Below are 21,926 nucleotides of genomic sequence, written 5' to 3' on the forward strand. Positions count from 1 at the left end.
AGGCCCAGAATACTAGCTTTATTTTATTTTTAATTTTTTAATGAAAGCTGAAATTCTAGCTAAAACATATTATTTTAAGGACACAGGCTATAAGAATAAGGACTGAGGAATCCAATACCTACAAAATTATGCGTATTGGCGACACTGCTCAGTTTCTGAAAGCTGACAGTGAGGGATGATTGTGAACTGTAAATGCTCCTTGTCACTTCACCCTTAAAAACTTTTGTCCATTGCATGCAGCCAGCTGTGTGTCTCCTGCTCTTTTTCATTTTAATTCTTCTTATCTGAATAACTGCAGCAAGTAACTTAGCCAGCTTTAGATATTCCAGCATGTTACTAACTTCTTGAGTTCAAGGGTTCAGGTAATTAATGGCGCTGGCAAAGATAATAGATGAAATGCTAGGAGATTACTGACATTCAGAATGATATTTTGTGACAAACTATAAGGGAATTTCATTCATTTTCTCTTTCTCAAGTGAGTTTATATCTCCAAAAACATTTTGTAAAACATCTTAAAAATGTACAAATGCCTTGATGGGAGACTTTAATTTATCAGAAAGGAAACCTGTTTTCATGTGAGAAATCTTAGTGCTGTCTGTCCAGCAACTGCAGTCAAATTTGTGTGAAGGACCTTAAAGAAGAGCTGTGCAGCATCTAGATTTAGTCACTGCTGTCACATTTCTATATTTAATCAAAGTTATTATAGAAATACTCCTTTTAAAGTAATACCAGTGTCACATGAGGATTATCTCAGAGAACTGTTCGTATCTTTTATGGTTATGACCTAAATTACCTATATTTAGAGCACATCACAGATCTTAATACCTGTAATTTCACAGTTTCCACTGTGCACTTGAAGGTTTAGTTAATCCTGAATATCTGCAAGTAGCAATATAAGCCTCCTTATGGTGGCTTTTAAAAACCTGTGTAGCATCTTATCATGGTAAATGCTCCCATTCTTTAATCTGGTTATTCTGAAAAGGGAGAATAAAGAGAAAACTGTCTGACTTGATCTTAGTCTATGTATGTTCGTAGAATCATACAATCATAGAATGGCCTGGGTTGAAAAGGACCACAATGATCACCTAGTTTCAACGCCCCCACTGCAGGGTCACTAACCAGCAGACCAGGCTGTCCAGAGCCACATATAGCCTGGCCTTGAATGCCTCCAGGAATGGGGCATCCACAACCTCCTTGGGCAACTTCTTACAATGTCACCACCCTCTGAGTGAAAAACTTCCTCCTACGATCTAACCTAACTTTCCCCTGTTTCAGTTTAAAACCATTCCCCCTTGTCCTATCATTATCCTTGTAATATTTCAAGAATTCTGTAGAGTTAGTAGTTTTGCATTATCAAAGAGGAGACTTACCTTTTCCTCCTTGGAAAATGTATTACTCAGGATGCCTGTTTCACCATCTTCCCCTCTGACATTATTTCTTCAGCTTGATATTTCTTGAACTAGAGGTTACAGCTGTAATTTCTTAATTACTCTTTGTGATGCTTGGTCGTTTTGTTTATCCATGACTAATGTTGGATGAAAGGTAATTTCTGATTATTGCATTAATGCAATAGCTTTCACAACTGAAGTGTTTTTGTACATTCGTTGCAAAGGTTAATGGAAATACTAACACAGAGTGGAGGGCAGTAACCCTTCTAAACTGATAGACATATCGTTGGATAGCTGAGAATCAAATATAGTAAATGCAAGAGCATTGCTGATGAGACAGTGAAAGAGGAGACTTTCTTTTGTACTGAACACTCACTTGATTAGAGTGTCTTTATAAAACAGAATTTTATATTACATTAATAGAAATTATTTCAAAGAAGCTGGCTGATCTTATTTCTAAAATAGTTGACTAATAACTTATGTTCTTCTGTCATTATAGTGCCCTAGAGGATACTTTAAAATTATTTGTTATCCAGTGAATTGTTGTGTCATTACAAGTTCTACTTCTCATTCTTTTGGAGCTTTCTGATGGATATGAAGTCTTTCCACCAAGGAACATCAGAGCCAAAACTGAATGCCTGTTTCCTTGTAGGTTTGGGTGAAGCTACATAGAGTACTGAAATGTTATTTCTATACTTCTGAAACTTTTTGTGAAAATTAACTTTCTGTGAATAGAATAACTTCTGGAAAGTTACTGTAAAACTTAGTTGTATATTGGAACAAGTAAACAAAAAAGAACTTTGTTTTTATAGCACAATTATTTCACTTGTAATTTTTTCTACTTTTCTTCCCTACTTTTGAGAAGATTCTCTTCTTTCAGTGAAAATATTTGTTTTAATATTTCTATCTCTTCATTAGAATTAAATTTTGGGGTGTTAGGAATGTGAAAGCCAGTTAGCTGCTATTATTCTTTGGTTCTCCACTTTGATGAAAGGAAAGGGTGAAAGTTTCATTCTGTTTGCTCCTTCCTTCTGGGAATAGTGCATCAATTTGTTGGCTGATCAGCAGTAATCTCCTGACCTTGTGGAGCATTTTCCCAGGATTTGAAGTCTCCTCCCTCTCTTCCTTCCCTTCCTGTGCCCCATGGGATGGTGCTTGTCCCTGCAGCCTTCAGCCAGGCTAAACATCCCTTGGAGAAGGATACAACTACCAAGGTCTTTTCCTTGGGATGGTGGGATTTTCTCTTCCTGAAAGAAAGGATGTAGGATCTACTGTGCGCTTTTAAAGACTCTGAGTTCTGAGCGTGTCCTAAGATGGTTCAAATCTGATATAATGAGATTTAGCCAAGGAAAGGTGGCATGCTCTTTACTACTCCCTTGTAGGATAGGGCAGAAAAAAAAACCCTCACAGGCTGCTCAGAAAAACACAGCCTTTTCACAGAACGTCTTGATGTTTACTTTTGTTGAATTTAATACTTAATTTGATTTGCCTTTAGGGTAAGAAATGTAGTTTGTAGACCCTAGATTTTTTTAATACCGAATTTCTCTTTACTGAGACTATTACGTTAATGAACTACCATCAAAACAGAGTTATCCAGCACTAGAGTTTAACATTCTTTTTCTATTACTTCAAGTTTTGAATGATTGCAAAATGTGGTTGACATTTGTGCATTGGTTAGCACTGTTTTACGCTTTTTCAAAATGTAGGGGAGCTTACTTTGCATACACATTTATCCTTTCTTGTGGGTTTGTGCAAAAGCTTGGAAACTTCTTGAGTGGAGGAGTCGTGGTGTGTGGATGGCAGGACAAGCAGATACCAGAACACAGTCATGCATAACCACCTATTTCTATGCCACACATCTTGTTGTGTTGGGTTCATAGTGTGCCAGGAATACCTTTGTTCTGTGTGGCTGGCATAATTCCGAAAATTGTAATTAAAAAAAAAAAAAAAAAGAATATGGGGTGCCAGTAAACTAGAAAGGGATGAGGCTCTGTTGGATTTATGAGAACACTCAGTTATGCTGCCAGAACAAATTATGCAGAGCTGGACTGTAGAAAAGGGAGAATAAATTAGGTATTTCTAACCTAATCTCTGTTTGTACCTCTTGTCTTTGTTACATAAAATAAGAATAAATAATAGGAGTCAATTTAAAAATATAATGAAGGAGTAAAGTTAAATGGTGGTTGTGTACCTTTACTTGCAAAAGTACGGATATCTGGAAAAGATATTATTTAGTTTCTTTTCCATATAACAACAACAAAAAATCAAAAACAGGCAGGCTGGAAGACATTCTTGTCCCCAGCCTAGAGCCTGTATTATTCCCTTCTTTGCAGTCAGTACTGTTCTAAGTACTGTTCTTGCCTGAACAGAACAGTTATTGCAGAACGTAGCTGCCTATACACCAGGGTTTGCCTCCCCTTCACGATGAGTTGGTTCCCTTTCACAGAATTATAGGAGTTGAATGGGTCCTCTGGAGATCACCTAGTTCAACCCCCAGTCAGGTTTTCTAGAGTAGGTTATAGAAGAAAGTATCCAGGCAGGCTATGAACATCTCCAGAGAAGGAGACACCAAACTTTCTGGGCAGATTTTCCAGTGTTCTGTTGCTCTTCCAGTTTTTACCCATTGTCCCTTGTCCAGTCACTGGTTGTCACTGAGAAGAGCCATCCGCTCTACATTTGTCCTTTATATGTTTATAAGGATTAATGAGATCCCCTCTCAGTCTTCTCCAGGCTTAACAGTTCCAGATCTCTCAGTCTTTACTCAGAAGGGAGATGCTCTAGGACCATCATCATCATTGTAGCCCTCCAGAGGACACTCTCTGTAAGTTCCTTGTGTTTCCTGAACTGGTGAGCCCAGAACTGGACACAATGCTCCAGATGTGGCTTCACTAGGGTAAAGTAGAGAGGGAGGATAACTTATTACCTTGACCCACTGTCAGTGCTCTTTTTAATGCACCCCAAGATACCAATGGCCTTCTTGACCATGAGGGCATGCACTGCTGGCTCATGGTCAACATGTTGTCCACCAGGACACCCTTGTCCTTCCCTGCAGAACTTCTCTACAGCAGGGCAGGTCAACTGTAACCTGTACGGATGCATGTGGTTATTCCTTCCCAGATGTAGGACTGTAGACTTGCTCTTGTTGAACTTCATCAGGTTTCTCTTCACTCAGTTCTCCAGCCTGTCCAGGTCTCTCTGAATGGCACCACAGCCTTCTGGTGTGTCAGCCACTCATCCCAGTTTTGTATCATCAGCAAACTTGCTAGGTGCCTTCTGTCCCTTTATCTGTGGCATTCGTGATGTTGAACTCAGTACTGACTCCTGGAGAACACTGATAGCTACTGGCCTCCAACTAGACTCTGCTGCTGATCGCAACACTGTGAACTCTGCCAGTCAGCCAGTTATCAACCATCCTCACTGCCCACTTGCCCATCCCACACTTCCTAACCTTGCTTACAAGGATTTTATGGGAGACTGCATCAGAAGCCTTGCAGAAGTCAAGGTAGCTGACATCCATTGCTCTCGCCTCATCTGCCCAGTCAGTCACGACATCATAGAAGGATGTCAGATTTTTCAAGCTTGATTTTCCATGGTCATGTTTCATCTTTCTCACCACGGTGCCAGGAATGAAACAAAATCCTTTCTCATTTTTCAGAATGCCTGAGATCTGTTCAGAATTTCCTTAAGTACTTAAAACTAGAGCAATAAACTTTGTGGAAATGAGAAAACTTGTAAAGGAAGAAGATGACTTGTCCCTGAGTAGGGTTGGTCCTTTCTGTAAGGATTATTTTCTGCCCAAGAAGTCAGTAACTTTCTGGCTTGTTATAAACTCCATCTTGTCTCTTTGGGGATCTAAGAATAAATTCTTTCTTTCTGTCACTTTGGATTTTACATTATTTAGGCTTCCTCTGTGCCTGTGTATAGCCATTGCGAACTGCATATGAATGCTTTTATGAATTTTTGAGTATAGCACTTAGATACCACATAACAAACACGAGAAGATTGTTGACTGCTAGAAATAGATACTCAACCAACCCAGTATATGCATACAGAGTCTGTCTGTTTGCTGTGGAGACTAACTAAAAAATAAATAACTAAAAAATCACTACAAAATCACTAGTAATACCTCTGTTATCTCTACTCCAATAAAACAAGAGTATGAGATATGCAAGAGAGATTAGCTTTGCTCATAACTCCATGAAGTTTAGGACTGTAGACTTGTTGAACCTCAGCAGGTTTCTCTCCACTCAATTCTCCAGCCTGTCCAGGTCTCTCTTATTCAGGAAAATGTAGCAATACAGAGAAAGCTGGAGTGTTTTGTGACTGTTAACTTCCTACTGTCCATTGCCTGGTTGTTAGAGTACTCTTTGTTGTTGTGGTTTTTTTTGGTTTACAGATATGTTTACATAAATTCCAGGTGAGTTGTACCTGAATAGTTCCTGAGATGTATTTGTGTAACTCATTTTTAAAATCTCTGGCAGTTAGAAAATATATTCCCTGCTGTTTACTACAAGTCTGATCATCATTGCTGTTTTTGGCCAAACCACTTTGCCCTTCCTACACCCTCGTGCAGCACTGTACCCCAGACAAGCTGGTCAATGTCCTTGTCCTTCTCAACTCAAATGAAAGAATTCTCTCATGCCTTTTTAGGCTGTGTTCTTTCCTGTTCATCCATTGGAGGACACTGCCTTTCACACATCTCTGACCCTGACTTCTACTTGTGATCCTGTCCTTAGATAATCTTGTTAGGATCAGTATGTATTTTGGAGCTGGTGACTGCCAAGTTTGTAGCTCCAAAATGACAGCGGTAATCTGAATTCAGTTGTGGCCTATTTGCATTTTAGTAATTCTTCATGCTTAGAAATTACAAATTCTTGTCATTTCTTTTGCTTTATTTGTTTCTACTGGGATGCTGTCATTGGTAAATTTAAGGATATTCTACATCCTGTCATCCAAACAGTTAATGAAAATACTGACTTGAAATGAACAAAGGACACAAAGCTGGAGAAAATCAATTAATCCATTTTCCATGTTTGATAGCCACCTTCCATCAGCTTTTCCAATCCATCAAGCAGTCTCCTTCTTAAGCACTTCTAGACCTTGCTTACTGAAACAGTTATGGGAGCAAAGTTCATAACATCACTCAGACCAGCAGAGAGAGAATCCTCGCTGACTGTGACGTATTTTGTTACAGATGTTTTCTATTTTATCTTCTAGCTTTCTCTTTATAAGATTTTTTTCTCGAACTGAAGTTGACCAGACTGCTCTTGCATATGTGAGGTGGCCCTTTGTCCCTACTCCTGTGGCTCAAAAGTTGCCTGAGCACCAGACACTGAAACTTGACTTTTATTAAACCTCTGTCTTTCTGTGCTTTTCTTTTTCTATCCTTGGTTTTTATTCGTTTTCCAGCAGGACATCTTTTTTTTCTTTTTTTCATCATTAAATATGTAGAAGTAGAGAACTTTTTAAAAATTGAAGACTGAACCAGAAATACACTGCATTTCTGCTTTGTCGGGAACACGGAGTTTTAGTCTTTTTCTTTTGAGTGAGAATTTTTCTTGATCTTCTTTTTACTAACTTAACAAGCAAGAGGAAAAATGTTTCTATGTTCCCAACTGATTGTATATAATTTTATGCTGCTTCTTTTAGCTTGTTTGTTGCTTCTTTTATATCCATGTTAGTTTTCCCTCTAGCATCTTTCCTAAATTTCAGGTTATGTACTTACTTTCTTTTCATATAGGTTAGTTTGTGCTTCTGACCTTAATATTATATTTCAGTGAGGACCTGTCACTTTCTTGAACTAATTTTTTTTCCCTGAGAACTGCTTCCCACGGGAAGATGTTATACTTGAGAATATACTGGAACTATATTAATATCTGCTTTTCCGGAGATCATTGCATTTGTTCTCTTGTTATCATTCTTTCTTCACTGTTGGTGAGTTTCTTCATTTCATGAGAACTGTTACTTCTTTCTTTCCCCTTTAACGTTCTTAGCCAGTTCCATTCTCAGTAAATGCATACATAGTTTAAGTATGCCATTAAGATATTTCTATTACATATATGATATGTAATCATAAAATCACTTCCTTCTGCAAACTTGTTAGAGCGTAGTATCCCTTCCAATTCTTTTGTTGCTGCTTTTTTCTTTTTTATTATTTTTCCCATTTTATGTTTAAATCAAAGACATCAAATGGGCTATCTCACACTGCATTCTGAGCCCTCAATGAGGTCCAACATGTTTGTTAGGCCAAGCAACATCTTTCTTTTCCAGAAATTCTTTTCCCTTCATGTAAATTTGGATTATGCGAATTATAATCAGAAAACTGTCTTTGTTAGTTTAAACAGTTTCTGTTAGATAGGGGAATTCCATTTTATTTAACATTCTACACTGGTGACATTGCAAAGTGACAACGTGAAATGTATGCAAATTGTTTAGTGATATATAAACAGATAAGTTAGTTGTCTTACATCCTTAAGAAATGAAAGGATGCTGCTTTATTAGGTACGCAATCTGCATTGCTTCCTGTAAAACCATCATGATAGACTATATTAAATAGCTGTTATTTTACATTGAATACTTTAGAATTCAAACTAGCGATGTATTAAAGCTGTGGAAATTACAAAGCTGTATAAAGTTAGTGTAACATTTATATTTGTTCATTTTAAGTAGATTTTATTCCCATTGTGCAGATAAGGATTCCTTTTAGAAGTGTGCTGGTAGTCTGTAATTTGTCTTCCAGTGCCCAACTGAAAAATGAACAAAGCCATAACAGTAAATATTTACAAATCTTGCATTTTATAGCAATCAATAAATTTAAATAGTCTGGTGTGAATACCTGTTTTTTGAAAAGAGATACAAATGTAAAACAAGATTAAATTATATTTAAATAATGCCTTTTTTTTTTCTTTTTTGTATCTCCTTTCTCCATTTCATCATGAACAGTTTTTATTCACAAAAATAGACTGGATTAATATCCTACTTCTAAGCTTGACTATAGTCTCTTAATTTCTTTAAGTACGTTGAGTAATATAATATTGCTATTAATAAAATTCATTTAAATTAAACACAAATAAAAAACAGAATTCTACCATCTGGTTCCTTGCACCCTCAGAATCCACTTATGCACTTGAATTATGCAATTGTGGCCGTTTGCAACCTTCTGGTTGATTACCAGCAATTCAGAAAGGACTGCAGATCTTCTTGGAGTATAGCCATGGTTTTTACGTAATTTTTATACTGGAGAGAAAATTCAGAATTTTTGAAGTGTTCTGTTTCAAGCTCACAAGTATGCAGGGCTTTAGTTTTTTATTAGTAAAAGGGAACTTGCTGCTGTTCCCTAATTCTTTGCATTACAGGTAAGTGGCACTGTTGTGCAAAGGGTGTTGAGCCAGGCTTGCACGCACAAAGCTCCATCACCAGAATCAGCCACAGTTGATACAAATCAACTCTTTATAGAAAAAGGTACATTGTGGTGGGAAAAAAAAACACGAAACAAACAAAAAACAAGGCCATGATTTAGGGAGAGGGGGAAATTATAAGGGAGAAATAAAGGGGAACAGCTGTCAGCCAGCTGGGAAAAGAACTGAAGAACTGATAGGTTTTCAGCTACTCCTGATGAGTCTTCAGAACACTCCTCTCGGTGTCCTCCCCAGTGCATAAGGTGGTGGCATTGTGTAATATCTGCTGTCTTTGGAAAAGGCAGCTGTGCCTATATACGTAGCTGTATGGTACAGAGTGGTGTCTTACTTGGGCTGATTCCTGGGAAGACTGCAATCTCTGCACTTGCTTTGGTTGAGACTGAGAAGCTTCTTCCCAACATACGCACAGAAAAAGCACTGAACACAGAAAGGTGTAAATTAAACATTTCTAGAAACCTAAATCAGACTTGTTCCTGCCACTTTTCATTTTGATGCAGCCTTTTTTTTTTTTTCCTTACGAATAATGCAATTCTTTATCACTATTTAACATTTTTGTAATAACTCTTGTTGCATACAATCTGGAATTAAACCTTAGCTGTTCTATGGCTATAATAAGACAAAGGTTTATTGCCAGCTAGTGTTTCATCTTCTGGTTTGATGACTGGCTGTGCACCAGCTGTATGATATATTCTGCAAGGATAGCGTCATCACCGCGCTTCACTCTTGGATCTCATACACCCACCAGGAAACCTGTTTTATCTTGTGCTCAGAGCAAGGAATTCAAATTAGATGTTTTAAGGAAAAGTAAATAAGTACATTAGGAAATACCAAAATCAAATTGTTTAATTTCTGGCATTTTTGGACAGGAATGTGATGAGAACTCCCATGCACCTTTAGGCTCTGATGGGGCTGCTCTTGGCACAGCTCAGATGACAAATGGTCCAAACCCTGGCTTTTGGCCACTGTTATGCTGGCTTTTCTCCTGTAAGTGTCTAGCTAGTGCCTGGCTAATGTCAGAGAAACCTTAATGCTGCTCTAACTGAATTGTCCACCTCCAGGAGATCTTTCTGGTGGAAATGGATCACTGGAACATATAGCCAAGACCTCAACTCTGTCTATAAAGATGCAGAAGTGCAGTGCACCAGCAGCTCTACTGCTGCCCATCTTCCTGCAGCTTTTTTGTGCAAAGAGAAAAGTAACTGTGAGCATTCACACATCTGCCAGGTGTGTAAGGCCACAGCCATGGCCACGCTGGATATCCAAGGCCAAGGGTCTCTCCTGAGGAGTGAGAGGAGGATTATAATAGATGCAAGAGGTTTACAGCAGATAAACTTGCTGACGCAGATTCTATTTTTCTTTTATTTGTTATTCTGCCACAATTAAGATAACTGACCGAACATTTTATGTGCTTCGTGTTGACTTCAGCTGAATATATGTATTTTTAAATAGATCATGTAAAACTATGTGCTTCTGTTTAGTTTTGCTTTAAATAGCAAGTGTTACAGTTATTCTGCTTTCAGCAAATATTTGAGAAGAGCATAGCCAAAGCAGGCCTCACCTTTGTCTCATTCCATTCCTCTTACAGAGCAGTAAACAGTTTGCAATCTGTTAATTGCAGTTGAAATTGCAAGGAATCTTTGGCAATGAATATGAAGAGTATAAAGATTATAGTTGTCCTGTGGATCTATGCAAATGTCAGTGTGATCTAAAAATGCATTTTTTAAAGGATGTTATTTGTTTTATTTAAACACAAAAAACTGCACTTACACCAGAGGGGGAGGAAAAAAAAACAGAACAAAAGCACACAAAAAACCCTAACTATGCAGTATCTGGTACTCCAAACTAGGAAATGAAATTTATCACTGCTAACTTATCATGAAATTATAGAATAGCTTGGGTTCCCCAAATATGACCATCAGATCCTTGCTCAGCTGTGTTGGTTTTATATCATAACATATCATATATCATAAAGTAATTTGGGTTGGAAGGGACCTTTAAGATTATCTAATTCCTAATGTTAAACCACAAGCTCTCAACCTGATCATGGCTGTTTCTCAAGGTTAACTCTTCACAATCTATCCATTCCCTAGCACAGAGGGCAACTCCCTGTCCCAAAGATTAACTTTATTCTTTGTGTGAATGTATAATGCTCTAGTATTTGCTATGTAGTTTGATCACGTTTAAGAAGCAATTGTTGATTATTCTTTATTTTTCCTTCCTGTTTTCTTTCTTTTTGTGCCTCAATGTTGTATTTATTGCATATTAAGAAGAGAGAAGTTTGGATTTCTCTAATGATATTTTTTTGGGGGGGCACATATTTTTTTGGGGGGACACATACAACAGCTATTTGAATGCTGTGTAAGTGTTGATTTGTCTTTATAGTATTACAGCTGGACAGGGAAGTTACAGATTGAGAACAGAAGTTTCCATTAATGCTGAGTGTTGGATTCAAGAAAGCTTTTATTTGTAGTATTGAGCAGAAATATAAAGACAAATTTGAAGTGCCAGGACAGCCAAAGACTGGTGCCTTACTTCCCTATTTATGGAGAGGAAAGCACAAAGTGATCCATGTTGTTTAAAAAGAGAGACCACTCCTTACAGACTACTTATCTCTCTTCATTGAGCTGGGTAAGCCTAAAGCTTTGGCCAGATTTAGTCCCTTACAGTATTACAAGTTGGCATAGATTGCTCCTTGTGTTTCATACATTCTTGAGCTCTCTGTTCCAGTGAGAGAACTGTCCTGCATGTTAATTAGCAATGGTACGAGAGCTTTAAGTTACACCAGGGGAGGTTTAGATTGGATGTTTAGATTGGATGAGGAAAAATTTCTTCTCTGAAAAAGTGGAACAGGCTGCCCAGGGAAATGGTAGAGTCACTGTCCCTGGTAGTTTTCAGGAAAAGGGTAGATGTTGCATTGAGTGACATGTTTAGTAGGCAAGGCGGAGGTGGGTTGATGGTTGCACTAGATGATCTTAGCCATCTTTCCAACATTAATGAGTCTGTGATTTTATAAATAAGCTATGCTGGGACAGAGGACAATATATGACTATGAAGTTAATGGTAGTACCATAATAATGCACGTAGTGAGGACTAATTTGAAGATACTGCTGCTCATCTAAGTTAAAAGACTTCTAATTTGGCTTTTCCCAAGTTTAACTTTCAACTTTAAAAAACATTCCTTCAACACAACTTTAAAAGTATGTGTCTTCTTATAATTTCTGTATCTATGATCGATAATCTGTTTCTAGGCTGTAAGGGAGATTAAGAGTTGATATTCCTTTTAAATTCATATATGATAAATATCTCAATGCAAGATTTAAGAAAACTGTGCTTATTCAGTTGATGAGTTGGATAACATAAGCTATTCCTATAAAATGTAACCATTTGAAAAGCATGCTGAGTGAGATGTGGAGTTTACCAAGTTCTGAAATAACTTTTCTTTTTGTTCAGTGTATTAGTTAAGGACTATTATGATATTTGACTTCTCAAACTCTAAAATGTCTTCCTGAAACATATATAACTTCTGTAAATAGATCGGTCTTGTTTTATAGTGTATGTTTCTATCAAAAAAAAATCATTTTTTAGCATAGTTTCTTAAAAATGGATGCTTAACATACCATTTAGAAATAAAGTATTTTAATAGCATTAACCTTTGGCTCCAGTAGTCATACAGAGTTTCTGATCCAGTTGAAGAAAATGAAGTGAGAAATTATTTAAGAATTGGAACAAGCAGTAAAACTTGCAGATGTTATACTGAATTAAGAAATGTTTTCCATGCTATACCTTTTTCAGACATTTTGATAATAATATCTTCATTTTTAACCAACCATTGTGTTACTGGCTTATTTAGTGTTTGCTTTAGTTTGCTGTGTCACGGATTTATGCTTTTCCCAGAGAATTTTCTGTTTGTGAATAGCCTGAAAATGTTACTGCAGATCATTTCTCTGAAAGAACCTAGCCAAAAAGCTAGGACTACTAAAATGCTGTCTCATAAGCATAAAATGTCCTCACTTTGACATTGAATAAAGAATTTGAAATCCCAGCACAGTATTCATATTGCAAATGACAGCTTTCATCTTCTGGATTTTGCTGCCAGAATAAGCATGTTTTCAGTAAGAACAAACAGACTTCTTTCTTCAGCTGTGCTGTTCCGATTGTTCCCATCAGTTCCCCAAGTGAGTGCAGCAGATCCACCTTCCTGGCTTACTTGCATGCAAACATCACCATGCCATCACTGAGTTTTGACTGATGGCAGTATGCTCTAATAAAAAAAAGACCTTACTCGTATGAAAAAGCTCCGTGTGCGTCATGAAAGCTATTTCAGTCTTTGCTGCCTCCTGAGCTGAATGTAAACCGACATTGGTGACTCTATTCAGATATAATTTCGTAAAAGGAAGTAAGAAGCATGACTTTCAAGCTGTGTGTGAAGATGAGCTAAAATAGTAACCAAAGTATCTCAAGAGAGTGTGAGGACATTAAAAAAAAAAAAGAGAGAGAGAGAAAAAAAGTTCTTTTAAGTATATCTATTGTTAAGACTCTCTTTTGTACCAGTTGGATGTGTTAAATTTCCCCCTCTTTAACAGTAAATGTGAGCCTTACTATAATAAAGAAGCTAAGTAACTGGAAGGATTCACAGCTTTCCTCATTGAGTTTTGCTACTTGGCCTTGATCCTAAGGGAAATCATCCTTAAACTTGAAAAGGTCAGTTTGCATGGCGTTCCCTTTCAGCCTTGGAGAGCAGAGAAGGCTGTTGGTGACAGAGACTGGTGCCATGGGACTGCTGCACTCTGGCTGTTCTCCTGTGAGAGTGCACAAATTCCCATGTGAGAAATTGGTGAGTCAGGCCTTCAGAGGCAGCACTGCAAGCACTGCTAACAGCTGCCCATAGCTCACGTTGCCTCAGTTCTGAAAACACGTGGTAAAATCCACTCAGATCCAATTACCGACTTGGACATTGAGAAATTAGGAAGTTTGGCTCCAGAACTAAATGTTCTGGCTGTCTACTTGTCTCCTAAGTCCCTGAGGACAGATCCATGATATCATAAGCTTTAATGATTCAGAGAAGTTTGAATCTTGTTATACAGTAGCTGTACTCAGGCTGCTGCTCATTACCTACAGTTTTATTGTGTTTTGGTTTTACAGAGTAGTTTTTCATCTCAGTCACTTTGCTGGAGGTGCTGAGTGCTGCACCTTGCTCTAGGGGGCACAGGTCTGAGATTTGAGCCTCAGGCATTGCAGGGGTTATGGGAACAGTGTTCTCTTCTGTATTAAAGTACTGTGGTTGCTTTCTTAACCTGAAATAATATATGTCCTTCTCCACCCCACTGCAAATACCCATGTAGTGCTTAAAAAAATACTCTTTTTAAACCACTTAAATAATAATAGGAAAATGGTAGTTTCCACTTGTAATACCACTTCACCTTTGGTGACCCTGCCCGTGGCATGGTGTTTGGAGCTTGATGATCCTTGAGGTCCCTTCCAACCCAAGCCATTCTATAATTCATTTTCTTTGTATTGCTGCATAAAATCCAATATTTGTGGTCCATCTTTGTGCGCCTCGCTCAAATACATGCTTACTGTCTGGTCTTTTTACCTGGGTTGTCAAGTGCTGGAGCAGGTTGTATAGAGAGGCTGTGGATATGCCCTTGGACACAGCCCTGAGCTGCCTGCTCTGACCTGACCTGCTGAGACCTGGGAGCTGGAATGACAACTCTGGAGGTCCTCTCCTACCTCAATTATTCTGTGCTTCTGTCTTGCTACCAGCCTTGTCTGATCCGTACACCCACACCAATAAAAGAAAGTTGAGTCTTTGCTGGGAAGTGGTGCTATTGGTCACTGCTTGTAATGTCGGCAGGTTCACTCTGACTTTCCTTTGGGATGTCTGTCGAGTGTTGACGCTTCTTAAACAATGAGATAGCTGAGCAGATGCTATTTTTAGACATTGGGCAATTACTTACTTGTAAAGTGACTCTAACAATACTCAGTGTTTAGAATGTAAATTTGTGGATTGTTTGTGTACTCAGGTGGTTTTGATTTTTGTTTCTTGTGTAACAGCGTAATAGATTGAAATACCAAAATGGGAATTGAAAAGTGAAAATTCTTTTGTTATTTTTATTTTTCCATTCTTTACTTGGGTAGTTTCTGTCCCCACGTATCTTTCGTAACATTGCAAACTTCTTCAAAATAATCAAGAGTTTCTTATAAAAATCTTATAATCCCATAACCTGGGTTTTGCAGTACTTTCTCATTATATGTTTGACTCTCAACCATCAACAGGGCAAAACAAAGTGACGTATTTTAAGACTGCAGCTATCAGGCTGTCACATTAGTATTGATCGTTGTCCTATGTTCTGTATTAACTTTGCTTATGGCACAAACAGTATCTATGGGACAGCTTGCACAAACAGTGCCAAATGTAGGTCATCGTTTGGCATATTTACCACCAACCAAGACAACTAATGAAAAGTTCAAGAGTGGTATTGACTTCCCTTAGCTGAAAAGCTTGTGTGTTATTTTAAATTTTCATGAACGCAAACCTTGCAGTTTCAAGAGAGACCCGTTATATTCATTACCTCAGAGAAAGATAATTCCTTTCAGGCTAAATTTACAGGCATCTGTGAAAAGTGGGTACAATGCATGGCACTCAACATTATGCAAAAATAACAAGGGAAGAAACTGACTTGGACATGAGTTCTCTGAACACAGATGCCAATATCAACAACCTCTTCAACAAATGATAACTAACAACATTTTCTGAGTCAGTTCTGTACTTAGCTGACATTGGCTTCATAAAAGATACGTTCTGATCAGCAGTCTGGTTTCATTTAAGCTACTGTCAGTGAAGCATGCCTATTTAACAGGAGTGATTCAATAAAGTGAGAAACAAGATGGATCCCAAACCCTAAATCCTCATCACCTACTGCTAAGAAGTAAAGGCAACTTTAAGTTCCACTCATATCTTTTCATCTGTAGGGTCACTGCTTTATGCAGGGCAGCCTCAGGTGGAAATGCAAATGGCTTGGAGAGCACTGAATCCAGAGAGTAGAGATAACTTGATTATTGAGCAGCATCCCCAAAATTAGTGGCCATGAGGGAGATGACCTGTTCTCTGAGCAATTTCTGTGTCATATATTTTGCCTAGTTGACAAGGATCCCCAGAGGCTGCATCCACTGGGTTTACAGCACAGTATAACTAATCTGAAATGAGTTATAGGAAAAAGATGCTTCTGTCATGTTTTAAGTATATTACTAGAAAAAGTGGTTGTAATTTTCAGGATGCAGTATTTCTTGAGTGCAAGGTAGAGATAGATACTGTGCAAAAGCTTTTGAAGGCACTGAATACAAGTTAGTCATGATACAGGAGTAAGGCAGAGTGTAAGTATAAGCAAGTAGCTGAGTAGAATAAAACTGTAAATATTATTGACTTAGTAAATAAGAGTTTGTACAAAGATGTATAAAGTAAATATAACTCATGAATTAACAGGAAGAAATAAGATCCAGGCAATAAAATTAAATAAAAATAAAATTGATAATTTCCCAAGTCTTGATTTAATTTATGTCCGTTATAAAAATCGTTCAGCCTAAGGTTGTTCTCCTTGCAGAGTTATTCCATCTGTTGAATGCAGTTGTTTTTCCAGGGAAAAAAAAAGGAACAGAATGTAGAAATCTTCATTCTGAAGATGTGTACGTTATTCCTTATAGGAGAGAGAAAATGTTGAAGTTTAACATCTGGGAGCTTCTGTCCTTGTGGTCCTGTGAGTTAACTGAGGGCTACGCTGCCATCACACTTTCCTGCTGATTTAGAGAATGGACAGGAAGTGCTTAACTTTTGACCAAAACTAATTTCAGAAGTGTAGAACATGTAAGCAAATGCTAGGTATATTCTAAGATATACAGATACGTATGATAAAAATAATATATATGTATATGTATTTGATGTAAGATACCATTTCTCCTTTGAGTTCTATAGGAAAGTAATGACTTGTGTAGCATACTCGGATTACTTTACTTCTAGACAGCAGTTCAAGAAAAAGAAAGCATACTTATTTTTAAAGTTTTGTGGAACTCTCAGAATTATTTAGCCGTGTAAAAAGGCCAGCATTAAAGTTTTAAAAATTAATTAGTTTTAAATATGCAGTTAAAGTAATTATTGTTGTTTAATCATATGGTAATTCAGTCTCCCTTTCAACCAGTATGACAAATATCTAAAATGGGACGTAACTGTGTCTGTGAATGTGTGAGGTTAAATGTTCCACTTTGTTTTCTATTCACATTTTCACATTAATTTTTCAACAGTAGGAATTGAAAGAATATATTTTTGCCTGCTGCATAACTTTCATGTTCAGCTGTTTTTAGAGTGTTTCTGTTTTCTCTTTTTTTGGGGTAGTAAGGTGTTGCCCTCTAATCGGAAATTTTAGATTACTTCTAAGTATGTCAAGGACGTGAGCTTGCTACAGTTGTCTGTTGGTTGCAATGCAGCAGAGATTTCATAGTCTTTAGTCAGTCTGAAGTCTTTCATCCACTGATAATATCAGGAGTAAGACACAAGTATTTTTTTTTAATTTGGTAGAGAACTGTGGAGAAAGAAAAAGCAGGCATGTTATCTTCTCTATCATTGTTTGGCAAAGATTGTTTCTTAATATTTCCATTCTTGTTCTGAGATGCAGATCTACAACAATAGTTTGCTATGTTTTACAGAAAATTCATTCTTCATAACAATGAATGATATGTTTTATTCTGTGTTCTTCAGTGGGGAAGTAGTATTTAGGAGATTTGACAGTTTAATGCTTGCTTATATCCACATTTTCTATATTGAAATGAATAATAGTATATAAAGCATCAACTGTGTTCATCTGCAGTTTTTAAATTCAGGTAAGTTGTGGGGTTTTGTTGAATATTGAAAAACAATAATTAGTGTTAGCTTTTATCAAGTATCTTCCTTAAAAATATCAGTGAGTTCAGTGCCTACATGACTACTTTTTTTCTTCCTGGCATGCCTAGATCAGTAATAGTTGGTTGTCTTTTACACAAGATAATTATGTTACAGCTAAGAGTTCTTTTTCATTTTTATCATTTAAAAAGACATCTTACAGAATCCATTCTCTGTATGTACATTTGTATAAGTGCATGTGTTTGTGAGGGTAATCCTCATGCTTTTTATCTTCTCTTTGCAGACAAAACCTGTTGCATTTGCAGTTCGGACAAATGTTGGTTATAGTGCAGCTCATGATGATGATGTTCCAGTCCCAGGCATGGCCATCTCATTTGAAGCTAAAGATTTTCTTCACGTTAAAGAAGTAAGCAAAAATGAAGTAGTAAGCAGAGACCCTCTTTAAGTGTCAAAGCACCCCACTGCTCTATTCTAAATTGTTTCTTGATTTTATGAGATTTCTCAGCTTCTGATCATATTCTGTGTTTTGCAACATATCTTTCATCTCTTTTAGATTATCTGGCTTTTTAATGCTGTGTAGAAAAAGCCCTCAGTTGTTACAGTTGATGTTGCATGTTTTCTGCTAGTGGAGGTGTTTTGCAGAGGAAGCAAGAAGCTTTCCCTAATAAACAAGTAGAAATACAAGTGGACAAAGAGTAAGGAAACACAAGAATTAGACTTTTAATACTTTTACCTTGATGACTAGTGATCAGCATTTTCTGTATATATGAAACATATTAAAAAAGTGATAATTTGTATTTATAGTGAAGAAAATGTCTTTGAAGCCTGATGATATTGCAAAAGAATTGCTCTGCTCTCTCTTGTGACAAAAGCTGGGATGAGTTGGCACACAGTCTTTGGAAAAAAAAAAAAAAACAGCCTATCAGGATCTTTCAGTGAGTTTGGACAAGCATGACTCAGTTTGGTTAGATTAAATGATTTCATATGATTACCTATTCCATTTGTATTTCAAATTATCTGGTAACCTCAGACTTCACATCGAGTCTTTCCCCTGTTTCCAAGGACTAGAAACAGTGTTAGGTATTTTTTTGTCTGATAGAATTTATGCTTTTTCATCATAGCTGAACTTAGCCTCGAGTGTCAAAACACATCGGAAATAATGAGAAAGAAAGAATTGTCCAAACTTTACTGAATCTTCAGAAATGTCTTGAAAAGAAGCTTAGCTCAGCTGTGGTATTATGTTGTCTGTGGATACATGTAGCAGGGAGTAAGGAAAACAAGATTAAAATGCAGTTCTTTTTGCAGCCTCAGGTGTCATACAACAAGGTCTCTAATTGCAAAACTGTTTTGCTCTCTGAGCCACTCACTGAAGCTGACATTCCAGCTGTGCTGGAATGGAGCAGGGATGCAGATGAGGGTTGGGATCTCAGTGACCTTGCTGCTCTCTCCCACATTTGGCAGCAGCTGCTGCTGGGCAGACCAAACCTCCTCAGACAGGTCCTGAGCCATATCCTTCCTGTCCTGCCTGTCTCCTGTTGTGGCTGTGGCCCTGGCCTGCTCTCTCTCCAGGACTCTGTAATCCACTGCATACTGCTCCTTCACTCAGATCTCCAGTTTATACTGCTGAGAGGGCTCAAGCAAGGAAAACTTAAATTCAAAATCTACATGGACAGTTGTGAAAAAGACTGTACTGATTCTGTGTGAGGGAAATTTGTTTTTTATTAAGTTAGATTTATTAAAACTTAGTGCATGTACAGATGACGGATTCCTTCTACTGCATCGCAGACTTCCCTGAATCTTTCAAGACTTAAATGCATGGCCATAATTTTGCTGTGCATTTAATTCCTCTTTGTGTTTCACCTGACTCTTCAATCACAGGTGTCCTTACAGAGTACCCTTCACCTCAGCCAGCAGCTTGAGAGCTGGACATATCACTAACCACTACCAAGATTTCCACTATTGCTTTTTAAAATTGAGAAGTATTATGTATTCAGGGGGTTGGAACTAGATGATCTTTGATGTCCCTTCCAACACAAGTAGTTCTGCGATTCTATGATTCCATGTACAGTACTATTTTCTCATAAAACTACCTTATCCTCCTTTTCATATATCAACACTTAGCTTTCAGACTTTACAGGAGTGAATTCTTCATGGTTTTATTTTTGCAAGAAAAAATTCACATGGATTAAGTATTTCTACTAAGTATATTAAAATTGGTTTTGTTGAGTAGTGGTTTGTTGCGCTATGGCACAGGATAAAATAATACTGTCTGTTCAGATTTTAATTTAATGATGTTTTTTTAATTATATATCTCTTCCATTTAGCAAACTAAATGATACTACTTTTGCAGACTTCATGTAGAACATAGCACAGATCTATTTAATGGCTGCCTTTCTTGATTTAATGACTGGTCTTCCTCCACATGACTTGTCCTACATATTTGAAATGATCATGCTTGTCTTTAATTAGAATTTTTCAGTGAAAGTTTACAATTTTAATGAGATGTTTGAACTAACACAGGTTTGATAAATTGTTCTTCTAGTGTAGCTTCCTGTCAAAACACTTGTATCCTTATTCATTAAAGCATCCCATTGGATAAATAATATATTATACTGCCAGTTATATTTTGCAACCTAAAACAGTACTTATTTTAACCTTTATTTTTTGTTAAAATCATAAAATTTTCTTCAGGCATCACAGCATCTCTATACTAACCAGGTTTTATATCTTGATCCACCGACATCATATACTTAGTAAAATTATTTCATTTCATGTGAGCCCACACGTTTAATATGTTTTACACCTAACCATGCACTTGTTAATTATTATTGTTAATTATTAAATATGTACTATAATAGCTATTTTCATAAGTTCAGTTTTAGAAGGGCAAATGGAAAAAGTGAAATGTAGTCATATTTCATAAGATATTAGTGAGCTCAGAGAAGCAGGGGAGTTTGAGATATGGTATTTTTATTCTAAATAGGGAACTCAGTTTAATAGAATAAGAAAAAAAGATTATTATAGAGCTGTAAAAATTGTTGCAGAGAATAAGAGCAGATCAGAAGAAATCTCTGGCATCTAGTGAGGAGAAGCATCAAGGTAGAGCAAAAGCATGTATGAAGAGCAGAGGCTGCAAAGCAGAAATGGGTGAAATGGGAGGATATATAGCAGTCAGGGAGAATCATGATGTTTTGAGAGGGAAAGTTTCTGCTTAAGTACTGTAGCATTTTAATAATTTGCAAGGTATAATTATTTTTATGCATTTCTGAACATTACCGCTATTCTTCATTGCCATAATAACATAGTACAATGATTAACTGCAGGGAAGAATTACATAAAATGACTTAGCTGCAAGTCAAAAAATATTAACAAAATGATCACAAATATAGTAATTTTATAGTACAAGATATTTTTTTTTCTTTTCATTGTCTAGAAATTTAACAATGACTGGTGGATAGGACGGTTGGTAAAAGAAGGCTGTGAAATAGGATTCATACCAAGCCCAGTCAAACTAGAAAACATGAGGCTGCAGCATGAACAGAAGGCAAAGCAAGGGAAATTCTACTCCAGGTAACAAGAAGAAATCATTAAAAATAGTAGTGCTGCCTCTAACAGTTAATTTGGAAATTAAAATTATGCATGCTATACATCTCTTTAATTCTAATGATTGACAGTGAAAAAATGTTGAATCAATGAAAAATGTATATTTATTTATAGAATTAATAATGTCATTGCAATTACAGAGGGAATGCAGATGCTTAGATTGGTGGTCTATGATAATCTATGAAGGAGTTAGTACATCTACTGAGTGCAAGCACAAAAATCAATCCCCCTAAATGTTACATTATTTTTTACTTTTTTTCACACTTACATTTACTAAACACCTTTAAAGTTGATTTCAGAAATTAAAGAAAGTATTAAGTCATTTGTTGTTTCTGACTGCAGCCATCATAATATAGAAATAAAGATTCAATATATAAACATTTTGTACAGTACTGCAAGACAGTAATAATACTGTCTTTACTACGGAATTCTTAATGCAGTAGTTTTCCATCAAATGGAAACACATGTAGAAACAAATGCCATTTGTTTCTCCTTGGATATGTAGAAAATAGAAATATTTGTAATATGTCTGAATGGCATGGAGTTGGAACTGGGGGAACAGCTGGGAAACATTTGGGAAGTCAGAAAGGCTTTCTATTCCAATGGGAAGGGCAGCAGTATTTGAAG

General features: G+C 36.9%; 1 protein-coding gene across 11 annotated transcripts in view; it reads left to right on the forward strand.

The window, feature by feature from the left end:
• The window catches only part of CACNB2 (calcium voltage-gated channel auxiliary subunit beta 2), a 223,331-nt gene that overhangs the window by 171,578 nt on the left and 29,827 nt on the right, over positions 1–21,926 (forward strand). For all 11 annotated transcript variants that reach the window (XM_031614479.2, XM_090142912.1, XM_031614477.2 and 8 more), the window contains 2 exons: positions 17,980–18,102; positions 21,130–21,266. In XM_031614479.2, the coding sequence (XP_031470339.2) occupies positions 17,980–18,102; positions 21,130–21,266 (260 nt within the window). The remainder of the gene's footprint in view (positions 1–17,979; positions 18,103–21,129; positions 21,267–21,926) is intronic.

Source organism: Phasianus colchicus, chromosome 6 (genome assembly GCF_987193195.1).
Source record: "Phasianus colchicus chromosome 6, bPhaCol1.hap1.1, whole genome shotgun sequence".
Lineage (NCBI taxonomy): Eukaryota > Metazoa > Chordata > Aves > Galliformes > Phasianidae > Phasianus > Phasianus colchicus.